We start from the raw sequence: 14152 nt of genomic DNA, 5'->3' as shown, positions 1-14152 counted from the left end.
AGAAAGGCCTTGCCTTGTTTGTAATAAATGACTACCCATCACTGGCTCATCAGTGCAGGGTAGCAAAGCACTTCCCTCCCTTCCCAAAGCCACAGAAGACACTGCTGATGGTTTAGTACGGTTTATTAAGCTGTGCCTTAGTACAGACGCTGGGGCTTGCCCATGGTGCTCTTAATGTACAAGGCCCTGACGTTCTGCCAATTTTTCTTGAGCAATGACACCAGGAAGTTGACAGCTAAGTGGATGTTGTACACAAGCTCATCATCTGTCATCTTCACGTGGCCAACAGCCACTGCCAGACACAGCACCTGTGAGGAGAAGGTCAAATCAGGTTGGTGGCCTGATTCAAAGAAACCAACTGTGGAGAGTGGGCTAATCTACAAGCCAGATGGGTCTATTCCTCCCCCCTTCCAGTGCCCTAATAAGCAATGCTTTGCCCTCAGACCAAGAAGACCAGAGCTATTTGAAAATCTTCAATCCTGTAAAGTGACTGTCACAAATCCCAAGAATCCACAGAAATGCATACCAGGGCTTCCACTCAGACAATGTGGGTAAACTGCAAGGCCCTGCCACCATCACCACTATTTAATCTATGCAACCAGCCAGACCACCTCACCTTCTTCATCTGGAACTTGATCGTGGACTTCACTTCATCAACTTTGGCCACCATGTTCTCATTGTGGGTCAACAAGGAAGGGAACTTGCCAGCCTTGTTCAGGCCTGGGCCCAGGATTCGGGGGATCTGCTTGATCAGAGACTCTGAAGCCAAAAAGGCATCGTATTTCTTGGCTGGTAGAGAGAAAAAGCCATTAGGACCTGGCCCCTCAATACAACTCTAAAACAGAGCTCTGTGACCCAACCACAGAAGTGGCCTCTAATCAGCACTCTACCCTTTCCACAACTACCAAGTCTTTTTCATCCTCTCCTCGGGCCAGTATGAGCTCCGTCTTCTGGACTTTTACTGGCCAAACAACCACATGAAACCTGGTGGCATAAGGCCACACTGACTCACAATCCATGTTGCAATGAAAAAGGCTCACTGTAATTAAGACTGCCTGGCTTCAAATCCCACCTTCCTACTTCCTAGTCACCCAACTGAAGAACCTGTTCACCTGTAGAACACTCGAATCATATAGAATAAAGATTAAAATGAAACAACACCGAGCTCTACATAGAAATTCCAACCCAGAAGGCACTAGCATCTGACCTGTCAATTTGACAGAGCTCACCTGCTTAGAAAAGAACCATTACCTGGCCTTCTTCCCTTAATGATAACCCTCAAAGCAAAGAAAGAATTTTCACATGGCTAAGTTCCAATTTCCAGTTGGCCAAGCACAGCAGAAGCTTGGTCGTGACTGTACCCCTTCATCGCTTTAAAATCCAAATAGCAAAAAAAAAAAAAAAAAATCCAAATAGCAGAAATACCCCTATATTCTACCACTCCCAAGAGATCTGCCCCCAATCTACCCCACCTATAAAACCACATCAAGCACACTCACCCAGCTTCTTGACCAGTTTCTTATTCTTGTTGAGTTTCTTCAGCGCCTCAATGTCCATGTGGGGGATATCCACAGCCTTGGCCTCATCACAGTGCTGCTGGTCCCCCAAGACACACACGGAGAACTTGGGGCGGGGAGTGGACTTAAGCCTGCATTTTGGGGGCAGGGGGGGGACAGGATAGGTCACGTCCAGCCCTAGGCTCCCGAGGCTGAAGGTGAAGGAGTCTGGGGCCGCTGAGCACTGAGCCTTACCCAGAGCCGTCCACATTCACCAACAGCTAGTCTGGCTTCTCAAACTAGCCGGCGGGCTTGGCCAAAGCCTCCCCACGCCTCCCCTCATCTTTTAAGACCCAGGGTGGGGGTCCGTCCAGCCACGCCTGCCCGGAGCAGGGGGTCTGAACTACCCGGGCACTACAGTGCCGCACGTGCCCGGCCGCCTCGAGCTCCACTGGAGCCGCAAGGGAGGAGACCGGACAGCACGGGGGCACTGAGGGCTGGGTGGGATCGGAACGGTGCCAACCTGACGGTGCCCGAGAAGCGTTTGTCCTTCTGAGGGTCATAGTTCTTCAGGCTGATCTGAAGCTCCACAGTCTCCAAAAACCTTAAAGAGAAAGTTAACAAAGTTGTAACAAGCCTCCAGCGGCTTTCCCCAAAGCTCTCCCCGCTTTCTAAGTAAGTACTTACTTCCTGCGCTTGCGCTGGTTCCCGTGCAGGACTTCCCGCACCGCCTCGTAGAGGGTGTCGCGGGAGACTTTGCTGCTGCGAGAGACAAGCAAGACGAGCGGTCAAAGCCCGGGATCCGGGCACCAACCCCCGGGGGTGTCAGAAGCCTCGGGCGCGGGAGGGCCTAGGGATTACTCCCCGGGGGTTTCTGGACAGCCCAAGTGGGGCGACTCGGGCCCAAGGACCAACCCCGGGGAAGAGGGACCCTACAGGAGACCGGCCTTGGCGCGCCAACTCGAACGCCAGGCCCGCAGGCCGAAGCCTGACAAGAAATGCACCTCAGCGAAGCAGGGGCAAGAACCCCCGGGGCTTCTGCCCGCAATGTCTCCCTCCCCACGGGGGCGCCCAGAGGCGCGGATGAACGTGGATAGGACGACTAAACGACACAAACCTCATGGTTCCCTACACCACGATAACCGGAAAAGAGAGAAACGCCGCTCGCGCATGCGCCCAAATAGGATCCTTGTTCTCGCGAGAGATGCCTTGTTCCCGCGGCTTTTGTCAGGAGTGCCGTCAGTCTAGTGGCTCAATCACCTGGAGCGCCGCCATCTGCGGCCGCTGAGGGGCGCCGCCGCCGCGCCTTGCACCGCTAGTCTAGCTTGGGAAGACCCGAGCCGCTGCCAGGCCCTTAGGAAAGGGGCTAGGGCCAGGGATCGAACCGCAGTAGTAACACTACGAGGCATCGCACCCGTGACAGCCTCTGAGAGGATGCAGACAGACCCCACCATTTTTGTCACTCAGACCTCCTGTGCGCACTTCCTGCTGCCTTGCGAACCTGTTTCACGTCTCAAAAGCAGGCTTTACTGAAAGTTTCGTTCTTGGCCGCTCAGAGCCTGCAGCGGGGAGGTCTCAAGGAAGGTTTTGTGATGAACTTACACCTGACAGTTGATTCAGGAACATCTGTAGGTTGTTTACTGTGAGCAAGGCGCCTCGCTAAGTGCTGTTGGGAATATAGAGATGCAGGACAGACACACCCACAGTACTGCACACTCTTCCTGCCTCTTCTGTCCAGCAGGCCTTGTCTTCTCTGCTCACCGTAACCCCAGGAGCCCTTCAGATCCCTCCCCAAAGGCCATCATCTGCCCCAAAGCCTTCCCCAACTCCACGCTGAGTCACTCCTGCCCTCAAGCCCCTCTCCCGCAGTGTGGCATGCCCAGTCTCAACCTACTCCACAGACCGCTCTGACAGGGCTCAGGTGGGTGGTAGGTATCACACATGGTCTGGCCCACAGAACGTGCATGAACCTCAGAACTCTACCACCGGCCCCACAGGGAGAAAGATGCCCCCTGTCACTAAGCATGGTGGGGCAGGGGGTGGGGGGTGGTGTGGACTGGTTCTCAACAAATACCCAGAGTTAGTAGGAAGTCAGGCACTGCTCCTAATAAGACATTATTGAACCTCTTTTTTTTTTTTTTTAATGAAATACCATTGATATTCAAGTCAGAAACAAGAATACAGAGGATCATCACATATACACTTGAGCACAAGAGATCTGGGCTGAGCACATGTCCCCGGGGCTCCTGGAATTGTCCACTCTGGGTCTGCTATGACCCTGCTGAGGCCTATCTTACAGTGTCTGTCCCCATATGTGACAAGGAGGGAGCCCAGGGTCAGGAGCCCTTGGTAATGCAGATCATCTAGCCCCTTAGACCCTTCCTGTCGGCCCCTCTGCAGCCTGGAGCAGGGAGGCAGTTGATCCCTGGGATGGCCAGGTTCAGCCCGGACCCCCAGGCAGGGGGCAGGGTGAGGAGCTGAGGGCAGAAGTGTCCTTCAGGAAGCTGGTGAGGGAGCTTCGGGAGGGTGGTCCTTTGGTGGACAGTCAAGGGGTCAGATGTCGCAGGGCAGCCTGCAGGGACTTTCTCAGGAAAGTGGTGTTGAGCTCCACAGCTGCGGCCAGGCCCAGCTTCTGGGGCTCGGTGATCTGGAGAGAAGGAAGAATCACGTCAGGACTCCAGCAACTGATCCCTCCTCTCCCCTACCCTGCCCCTGGGCTCTGTTTAGTTAGAAGAGAGAAATCCAGGACCCAGGGACAACTGAAGATGACTCCCTGAGAAATCTAACTTCCATTAGATGCTACCATGATCAGGGAATGTGACCTTGGGCAAGTTACTGCGTCTCAGTTTCCTCATCTATAAAATAGAGTCAATAATAGTATCTTCTCACAGGAACAAACTAGCAAGTTAACATATGTAAAGGGCTTAGAAGGATGTCTGGAACATAGCAGGGGCTACAAGTATCAGCTCAGAATTTTAGCTCTCTAACCTTATCCCCCATGACCATCCACTCTCGGGTTTTTAGGCCTCAACTACAATGACCTACCTGCAGGTCCCCTCGGACATTCAGTGCTTACACAGTTTATTTGCCTGGAATGCCCTTTCCTCCACCTTGGACTTTAACTACCACCCATCCTTTAAGAGTCAGAAAGTCTGTACCAATTCCCATGACAAACAAGGTTTAGTTGCCCCCTTTTCCTCTGCCATCAGATGCCCTGTGCATACCTTCACCTGGCTGCTACCAGATAATACAATGATCTGTTAATCATTTCTCTCCCCTCTCACTAGCCCAGTAGGTGCTGGTGAAGAGGTCAAGTCCGGGACAGAAACTGTGATATTGTGATTGATTCCTAATGCCCCAGAAAGCATCTGGCCTACAGCAGTGTTGGCTGGATGAATGAACTCCTAAGCAGTCTCACTCGCCTATTCTTGGATTTGAACTTGTGGTTTCCCTGGCTAATACTCAGGGTTTTCTCCCTGGCAAACATCAAACACCCTCGTGGCAGGATCAGAACAGCAGAAGCTGCCCTTGTGTGTGCTTAGTCGCTCAGTTGTATCTGACTCTGCACCCGCATGGACTGCAACCTGCCAGGCTCCTCTGTCCATGGGATTCTCCAGGCAAGAATACTGGAGTGGGTTGCCATGCCCTCCTCCAGGGGATCTTCCCAACCCAGGGATCAAACCCAGGTCTCCCTCACTGCAGGCAGATTCTTTACTGACTGAGCCACCAGGGAAGCCCCACACTTGTGGCCCTACCAGTACTCACGTTGGCCTGATACTTGGTCATCACTGTCAGCAGGAGCTTGGCATAGGCCATGGATGTGGTGGCCGCTGGCCCCTCTTTACAGAGTTTCTCCATCAACACACTGAACTTCTCAGGGGGCATCTCCACCTGCACACATTAGGAGATGGGCAATAGCACAAGAAAGGGCCCTGGATTCAATTCCCCAACTCTACCACTTCTTAAGCAGGTGACTGTCAACCAAACTGAGCCTCAGGTCACTCAACTAGACTGAGCCTCAGCTTCCACATCTGTAAAATGGGGCTCATAATACTGAACTCTGAGGACTTTGAAAATGATTTAATGTTATTATGTAGATAAAGCCTGGCACACAGGGCTCAGAAAAGCGGTGGTCACTGCTGCATAAGCTCAGATTAGGAGCAAGGAGAGGCCGAGGATTTTTAGCCTGGCTTAGTGGTTGAAGATAAAAGGAGTAAGTGGTCCCAAGGGAGTCCTGCCAGCATAATAATAACAGTTCTTCATAATCATAACTTAATAAACACTTATTAGGCATTAGGTACCATTCCAGACATGCTACCCCAGTTATACCACTTAAATCTCACCCCAGTTTTACATGGTAGGTGCCATCATCACTCCCCTTTTGCCGATGAGGAAACTGAGGCATAAAGAGGCTAACTACTTGCATTATAAACAAATGAGGCAGACTCTTATGTACCGATATATGGAAAAACTGCCAAAATATCCTATTAGATGAAAAAAGCAAAGTACAGGGCACTTTGTGTTACAGCTTAGAGCTTGGTGTGTTACAACCTATGTAAAAAGCAGGGGAAGAGTAAATTTCAACTTGTGTCCTTGTATATATACAGCATCTCTGGGAGGGTTCCACTGCAACCAGTAACACCAATTAGCCCTGGGGAGGGGAATCTGGGTGGCTGGGCGGAATTTTTTCACTATATCCTTGTAAGGATATAGTTCAAAAGTGTGAACATATGAATCTATTACCTATTCAAAAATAAATTAAATTTATACGCACACATCAACAAGTTGCTCCTCCAGGCCACAGAGCCAGCAAGAGGCACAGCTGGGATTCACCATGCAGTCAGCTCTCTGCTCCTGGCCTTTCAAGCCCCAAGACCCTCCTCCCAGTGTCACAGGCACCCTGCTGGAGGGCTGCCATCCTGCTTGCCCCTCCATCACTGAAGTAGTCAGAAGCCCAGGAACCCCCCTCCCTCCCGCATCACAGCAGCGCTTCTTAGTCCATCCCAAGGCAGCCGGCTCACCTGCCGCTCCAGGAGTGACTGCAGCACCAAGAAAGTCTCCTCCTTCCAGGGCAGCTCCGAGATCTGTCTGCAAGCACAGGCCCCAGGGAGGAAAGCTCAGCCTCCCACCAAACCTGGGGATCTACCGCTCCTACCCCAAGGCCAGGCCCCGGGGACAGCTAAGAGCCCCAGCCGCAGAGGAAGTAGTCAGGGCCCCTGATGCTGGCGGCCAGGTAGGAGCCGCTGCTGCAGTGCCGGGAAGACCATGGCCCCAGACCCCTGGGAGCTGACAGTGGTGGCTTTGGCCGAGAGGTACGATGGTTCCCTGAAAAATGACCGAGAGTCGAGAGTGCATCCTGAGCAAAAAGGGGAGGGTGAGCCAGGGAAGAGGAGGATGACGATGATGGGTGAGATGACACATGTCAGTCTTCTGAGAGAAGGCAAGCCCTCCCTGCAGAGCCCAGCCCCCCGGTGAGGTCCGCTCCAGCTGTGCCTCCTGTCCTCAGCTTGTTGGGAAAGGCAGGATGTCACATGGAAACACTGTGCCTTCCCGGGTGCACAGACTCGGGTCTGAGGCCAGGCTTTTGCACTTGCTGTAGCTGTGTGACCTTTGGCCACGTCCCGCGGCCTCTCTGAGCTTCAGTTTTTCCATCTCTAAGGTGACAGCCACACAGGACTGCACGAAGACTGAAGTAATGAATTGAAAGCACAGAGAAAGTCCTCGGTAACAGGTGGCTAGTAGTTTTTGGAGACTATCCCCTTCTCATGTGATACTTAGCATTTTATATTTCATGTTGGTGTCCAATGGGGTCTCACCTACTCATTATTTCTACATGTCTGTACTTAACTCCCCAATTTGATGCCCAAATTTAACATCAATTTTGTAACAGTATTTGAGCACTTACTAGGTGCCAAATACTGTGCTGAGGCCTTCATGTGCATCATCACACTTAATATCTAGAAAAATCCTACACAGTTAATGTGTGGAAGCAGAGGCTCAGAGAGATAGAACAACCTGATTAAACTTGCACATTTAAAGGCAAAGTTGAAAGATTAAAAAAACAAAAGGCAAGGTTGAGGTTTTCACCCATGTCCGTCTGACTCCAGAGCCAGTGTTCTGAACCATGATGTCATGTTCCAACTATGCTAAGAACTCAAGAAGAGCAGCACCAGCCTCTTCTCCACATTCCCTGGGGTGCCTGGCACAGAAGTCTGGACCCCTGGGCTGGAAAGGGACATGGTGTGGCAACTCACAAGGACCCACAGTGGTCAGGCACAAAGCCAGGCTCAGGCCAGCGAGAGCGGGCATCGGCTGTGCCACTGCCTGTATTTCAGGCACTTTTGGGCACAGGGCCTGGTGCCCAGCCTGCTCCAATTCCAGAATGCCAAGAGCAGGCTTGGCCAGGGGGAGGAGGCGTGGGTGGGGCCAGCAGGGGCGCCTGTCACTTACCCCAGCATTAGAACCTGCACATCTGGCGCCAGGGCCTTGTCCTTTGTAAGGCAACACAGTAACTCTGTTTGAGCTGGACCTGGGTGGGTGACAGCAGATAAGAGAAGTCTGGGGGAAGATGGCAGGAGAGGAGGGGGCTGGGAGGGAACAAAATGCCCGGGTCATTACAGGTAGCAGCGTCAGGGAAGCAACTGGTATCTTTACTCCTTGAATACCCAACTTCTGCCAGGACCACCCAGGGAAGGTGAAGGGTGCTGGGAAGAGAGAGGGCAGAGCTACCGGGCGTGGGGCCTGTCCTAAAATTACCTATTCCTGGGGCTTGGAGCACAGGGCCAAGGAGGGCTCTGCAGACAGCGTAGGGATACTTGGTGCAGAAGGAGGTCAGGGCAGTCGTGAGCAGGCGGGAGGCTGAGGAAGTCAGGGAGAGAATCTACAGCCAACGGGGAGGAAACTATTAATTGCTTCTTCCCTCCAACAAATGTTTATCAGACACATTTCAGAAGCTTATACATTACACCGGGCTTCCCCAGTGGCTCAGCAGTTAAAAGAATCTGCCTGCAATGCAGGAGGTGCGGCAGGAGGAGCTGCAGATTCTATCCCTGGGTCAGGAAGATCCCCCGGGGAAGGAAGTGGCAACCCACTCCAGTACTCTTGCCTGGAAAATCCCATGGACAGAGGAGCCTGATGGGCTACAGTCCATGGGATCACAGAGAGTCAGACACGACTGAGCAACTAAACACAAACATACATTACAGTGACAAAAAAGTTCTTTTATCCAGGACCCACACGGATCCACCCACTGGAAAGGACAAATAGCTCCCTTCCCCAGCTCCCATATCCTTTCAGCTTCTGTAAGGATCTGGGGCCCAAGAGGGATGAGTCAGATGCCCCGTAGGTAGATGGCCTAGGGGTCTATGCCCTTCCCTTGCCCCCAGGACCTGGGACAAGCCAGATGTGTGCAAGGCTGGGAACCCCCTCTGGCATCCTGCTGAGGGCTCAGACTCTCTCCCCGCCGCCCCCCGAGTCCCAGACCCTTCATGTGCATCCCAGAGCACCTACGCGTCCAAGGAAGAGGCTCCTGGTCAGCACAGTGGCATTGCCCAGGCTGAGGTCTGGTGACAGGGCCAGCAGCCAGGTGCAGAGCTGGAGGAGACCTGTGTCCAGGAGCTGCGGGAGCTGCAGCTGGGCACACAGTAGGTCCACCTGCCAAGGACGGGGGAGGGTCCCGGGACACTCAGCCTGTCTTGGCTGGACTGTCTCAAGCCAACCAGGCAGAATGGGCGGGGCCAGGACACCCCAGGGTAAGGTGAGACAGGAGAGCCGCCCTATGGGAACCAAGGGCTAAAAGAAACCACTGCGGGTGACCCCTGCCCCTGAGAGAACAAAAAACCCAACCAAACCCCCTCCCCAAATTCCCACATGAGGCAGGGGAACAGAAATTTAAATGGAGACAAGGACCGTGTCCTGGGGGCCAGGCAGGCTTTCTGGACTCACCTGGCCAGGACTGCACTCTTGGAGAAGCTGCAGCTCAACTGGTGGGGTGCCCTCCAGTCCTTCCAACCCCTGAGAGGGTGAATGCCATGTTAGGGCTGGCAGAGCCCTCAGTGACAAGTCAATTGGCAGAGTGGGTGGGTGAGGACCCCAGAAGGTGCTACTGGAGGAGACCTACTTGCCAGGGGTCAGAACAACATATGTGGGCCAAGAAAAGCCTTCACATGGATGGTTAGACCTTCACTTCCCACCTGCCACCCCCACCGAACAGCTGTGCCTCGCTGCACTGGGGCTTCCCTGGGCCCCACTGGGGTCCAGGAAGGGGTGGAAGAAGGACTGTGGGGAGTAGGGTAGGGCAAGTCACCTTCCTGAGGGTCTTGAGCAGCTGCTGCAGCCTGGGAACCTGGTCCTGCCGAGGAGAGCTCGGTCACTGCCAAGCCCCCACCCATGCAGAACGGCCCCCAGTCATGGCCACGGCCCCAGCCGGGTCCCAGCCCCCTCTGCTAGAAGGCCCCGGGTCAGTGGGAGCTAGTGGGCAAAGATGACTCAAGAGAGCCAGAACTTGAAGGCTAAACTTTACAAAGTGCTTCAGAACTCAAACTAGACAAGGGCCCCTGTAAATCCAACTGAATAGACTTGACTTCTTTGCATCCATCCTGATGGGGCTAGACCAGGCCCTGGGCTGGGTGGTCAAGCTGGATGCAGGGACGATCCCCCCATTTCCCATAAGATGGGGCGGCAGGGGTAGATCCAGAGCCTTTCCTCTTCCCCGGCACCCCTGACCTCACAATACTGATCATTAGATCAAGGGGTCCCACCTCCAGTCCCTCCCTTCCCTACCCTCTTCTCAGAAGCTTATGGAGCAGAAACTACATTCCTTCGACCCCACCTCCTTCCCCTTTCTCCACAGACTACAGTCATTCCGAAGGGGACAGTGTCCCAACCAGCTTCTGCCCTGTATGAACCCTCCACTCCAAAAGATCACTCCAAAGCAGCCGCCTCACCCTAGTACCTGGATAACTTTGGGCAACTCCAAACCCTCAGGTAGGCCCTTAGCTTCCTTTAGACTCTGACCAGCCTCACTGGGCTCAGGTCCCATGACAGGCTGGTTTGTAATGGATGATGCATCTCCTCCATCAGCCAGGGATTCCGAAGATTCATGTTCAGGTCTCTTCTCCTCATGACCTTCTTCTTCCTCTTCTTCCTTTTCCAAACACCGGAGCCTTTTGGGGGCCCTCTCCCCCTCAGGACTGATAGGATCTTCCTCTGGCTCCTTCCTGCGTTTCCCAGGCTGCTGGGAGTCCTTGTCCTCCTCCTGCGCTCTTTCCCCTTCAGCATCTGGAACCGGGGGCAACTTCAACTTCCTGCCCCCTTGGCCCAGCCGCCTACACAGGCCTTGGAGCTGTCTCTGGCACCTTTTGGACAGCAGGGACGCTCCATCAGTGGAGACGCCAGCACTCAGATCCCTTCGCAGAAATTCTCCAAGGGCCCGGAGCCAGGGATCAGGGTCAGGGCTTGAATCCTGCCTTGCAAGCTGCAGCACAGGGAGGAGCCTGCTTTCGGGCAGCGATGGCCAAACAGCCATGAGCAGGGACATCAGGTTTCTCCGGCATAACGGGGGCAATCGCAGCAGCAGTGGTTTCCTGGGTGGCAGAGGGAGGGCACGGTTAGGAGCATCTCGCTGAAAGGAACCCAGGGCAGGCTGGATAGAGTCAGAGGCTAGATGGCACTGGACAGAAGTGGGTGGGGAGCGCTGGAAGGCAGCACCTGAGAGTCAGTGTGGATGGAAGTGGAGACAACATGGAAATCACTCAACAAGTGAGCATCTATTCTACACTACACTAGGCCCTGCTCTTTGACATCTCCTATTTCAGCTCAAAAATTGGAACCTACCCTGTAATCCATCACTTCATGGCAAATAGATGGGGAAAAAATGGAAACAGTGACAGACTTTATTTTCTTGGGCTCCAAAATCACTGCAGATGGTGATTTACAGCCATAAAATTAAGATGCTTGATCCTTGGAAGAAAAGCTGTGACCAACCTAGACAGCATATTAAAAAACACAGACATTACTATGCCAACAAAAGTCCATCTAGTCAAAGTTATGTGAGAGCTGGACTATAAAGAAAGCTGAGCGCCGAAGAATTGATGCTTTTGAACTGTGGTGTTGGAAAGACTCTTGAGAGTTCCCTGGACTGCAAGTAGATCTAACCAGTCAATCCTAAAGGAAATCAGTCCTGAACATTCATTGGAAGGACTGACGCTGAAGCTGAAACTCCAATACTTTGGCCAGCTGATGCGAAGAATTGACTCATTTGAAAAGACCCTGATGTTGGGAAAGATTGAAGGCGGGAGAAGGGGACGACAGAGAATGAGAGGGTTGGGTGGCATCACCAAATCAATGGACATGAGTCTGAGTAAACTCTGGGAGTTGGTGATGGACAGGGAGGCCTGGCGTGCTGCAGTCCATGGGGTCGCAAAGGGTCGGACCCACTGTGACTGAACTGAACTGAACCCTGTAATAGATCCATGCCTGTTTTATGTAAACAAACAAACAAAAAGTACTCTCTGAAATTTTATGTACAAATGATACTCCAGAACGCTGAGTAATGCTTAGTCTGCAGCCCTGTGCTCCCCTCCGCAGTCCCTGCAACTCACAGGGTCACCACCCTTCACGCTTCTGCACCTCTCAGTACGTGACTGCTATTTGTCATCACACACAAAGACACTTGGGATATGTGAGGCAGGAAAGAAACCTTTTATTTATTTGTGTGTGTGTGTGGGGGGGGGGTTGGTTAAAAACACATCTAGAGCAGCGGGTAGCGCCAGCTCCTGCTTCACACGACCCTAGAGGATGAGGGCACCGACAGGACTGGAGGAACGCAGAGGAACTTACAGCTCCAGGCGACAGTCCGGGCCCTCCACGACGGGCTCCTCCCGGCACAGCGCCTCGAGGACGCCGCCCCAGGCAAAGGGCTCCCCGCCGCGGCCGCTCAGTGTCCGCAGCACCCCCAGACCACGCCGCGCCCCGTCGGGCCCGGCCTGCAGCGCCTGCAGCAGGAGGCGGCCGGGGGCCTCCAGCCGAGCCCAGGGCGCCGCCGGCTCTGCGTCCTCGGCCCGAGCAGGCTCAGCCTCCAAGGCCTCCATGGCCGGGATCGGGGAATCGCGCCGCCCCGCGCTCCGGCTTCGGACCTCAGCTCCGGGGCCTGGGGAAAGGGAGGCTGAGGACAGCGCCGCTCCAGCCAAATTCCCTCCTCAGCGCTAGTCGACGCCCGGCCAGCGCGCGGGACTCCAGCGGTAAGCAAAGGAAGGAAGCGGGAGGTGCGGCTAGGGGCGGGGCGCGGGGGAAAGCCGGAAGGGGCGGGGCCGGGATGCGCCGGGCCGGAAGCAGGAACCGAGCAGGGGGATCTGCGAAGGCCCACTGCCGGTCTGCTGACGGGGCGGGGCCAGAGTTGGGGCGGGGCTACAAAGAAATAGGCTTGTGGGCGGGGTCATGCAAGAGATTGGGTGGGACAGGGCTTGATGGAGAAGCGGGTCCTTACATTCCTTCAGGTAAGCGATGAGGGCGGAGGTGCAGAATGGATATCACGGTGCCTGTTGGTTGTATTCAATACTTCTGGATTCAAGTCTTATTTAATTTAAACCGACGCCCATGTTGCTTGTAGATCATGGGCTTTGGCATAGGATTTGATCATAAAACGCCGTAACGTAAAAGAATAGCAAGGAGAGATAAGAAAGCCTTCCTCAGCGATCAATGCAAAGAAAAAGAGGAAAACAATAGAATGGGAAAGACTAGAGATCTCTTCAAGAAAATTAGAGATACCAAGGGAACATTTCATGCAAAGATGGGCTGGATAAAGGACAGAAATGTTAGGGACCTAACAGAAGCAGAAGATATTAAGAAGAGGTAGCAAGAATACACAGAAGAACTATACAAAAAAGATCTTCACGACCCAGATAATCACGATGGTGCAATCACTCACCTAGAGCCATACATCGTGGAATGTGAAGTCAAGTGGGCCTTAGGAAGCATCACTACCAACAAAGCTAATGGAGGTGATGGAATTCCAGTTGAGCTATTTCAAATCCTGAAAGATGATGCTGTGAAAGTGCTGCACTCAATATGCCAACAAATATGGAAAACTCAGCAGTGGCCACAGGACTGGAAAAGGTCAGTTTTCATCCCAATCCCAAAGAAAAGCAATGCCAAAGAATGCTCAAACTACCGCAGAATTGCACTCATCTCACACGCTAGTAAAGTAATGCTTAAAATTCTCCAAGCCAGGCTTCAGCAATACATGAGCCGTGAACTTCCAGATGTTCAAGCTGGTTTTAGAAAAGGCAGAAGAACCAGAGATCAAATTGCCAACATCCGCTGGATCATCGAAAAGCAAGAGAGTTCCAGAAAAACATCTATTTCTGCTTTATTGACTATGCCAAAGCCTTTGACTGTGTGGATCACAATAAACTGTGGAAAATTCTGAAAGAGATGGGCATACCAGACCACCTGACCTGCCTCTTGAGAAACCTGTATGCAGGTCAGGAAACAACAGTTAGAACTGGACATGGAACAACAGACTGGTTCCAAATAGGAAAAGGAGTACATCAAGGCTGTATATTGTCACCCTGCTTATTTAACTTAAATGCAGAGTACATCATGAGAAACACTGGGCTGGAGGAAGCACAAGCTGGAATCAAGGTTGCCGGGAGAAA

At 53.1% G+C, this 14152-nt stretch overlaps 2 protein-coding genes across 6 annotated transcripts; both read right to left on the bottom strand.

Annotated features, from left to right (window-relative positions):
• Window positions 1–105: 105 nt before the first annotated feature.
• RPL10A (ribosomal protein L10a) lies at window positions 106–2697 on the bottom strand. The gene is made up of 6 exons (XM_043449446.1): window positions 2614–2697; window positions 2184–2258; window positions 2020–2100; window positions 1500–1648; window positions 617–789; window positions 106–308 (listed from the first exon to the last, which is right to left on the bottom strand). The coding sequence occupies exons 1-6, from the start codon at window positions 2616–2618 to the stop codon at window positions 138–140; spliced, it is 654 nt and encodes a 217-aa protein (XP_043305381.1). The 5' UTR covers window positions 2619–2697; the 3' UTR covers window positions 106–137.
• A 917-nt stretch (window positions 2698–3614) lies between these two features.
• FANCE (FA complementation group E) lies at window positions 3615–12777 on the bottom strand. Of its 5 annotated transcripts, XM_043449441.1 has the most exons (10): window positions 12336–12777; window positions 10450–11080; window positions 9802–9846; window positions 9441–9509; window positions 9006–9149; window positions 8253–8376; window positions 7947–8025; window positions 6518–6584; window positions 5262–5387; window positions 3615–4143 (listed from the first exon to the last, which is right to left on the bottom strand). In XM_043449441.1, the coding sequence occupies exons 1-10, from the start codon at window positions 12584–12586 to the stop codon at window positions 4042–4044; spliced, it is 1638 nt and encodes a 545-aa protein (XP_043305376.1). In that variant the 5' UTR covers window positions 12587–12777; the 3' UTR covers window positions 3615–4041. The 5 variants fall into 5 exon arrangements, with proteins under 5 accessions (XP_043305376.1, XP_043305378.1, XP_043305377.1 ...); XM_043449443.1 differs by lacking the exon at window positions 9006–9149; XM_043449442.1 differs by lacking the exon at window positions 9802–9846.
• Window positions 12778–14152: the final 1375 nt, after the last annotated feature.

The sequence above is a fragment of the Cervus canadensis genome, chromosome 28, assembly GCF_019320065.1.
Source record: "Cervus canadensis isolate Bull #8, Minnesota chromosome 28, ASM1932006v1, whole genome shotgun sequence".
NCBI classification, from domain to species: domain Eukaryota; kingdom Metazoa; phylum Chordata; class Mammalia; order Artiodactyla; family Cervidae; genus Cervus; species Cervus canadensis.
This window is presented reverse-complemented; position numbering and strand designations above follow the sequence as displayed.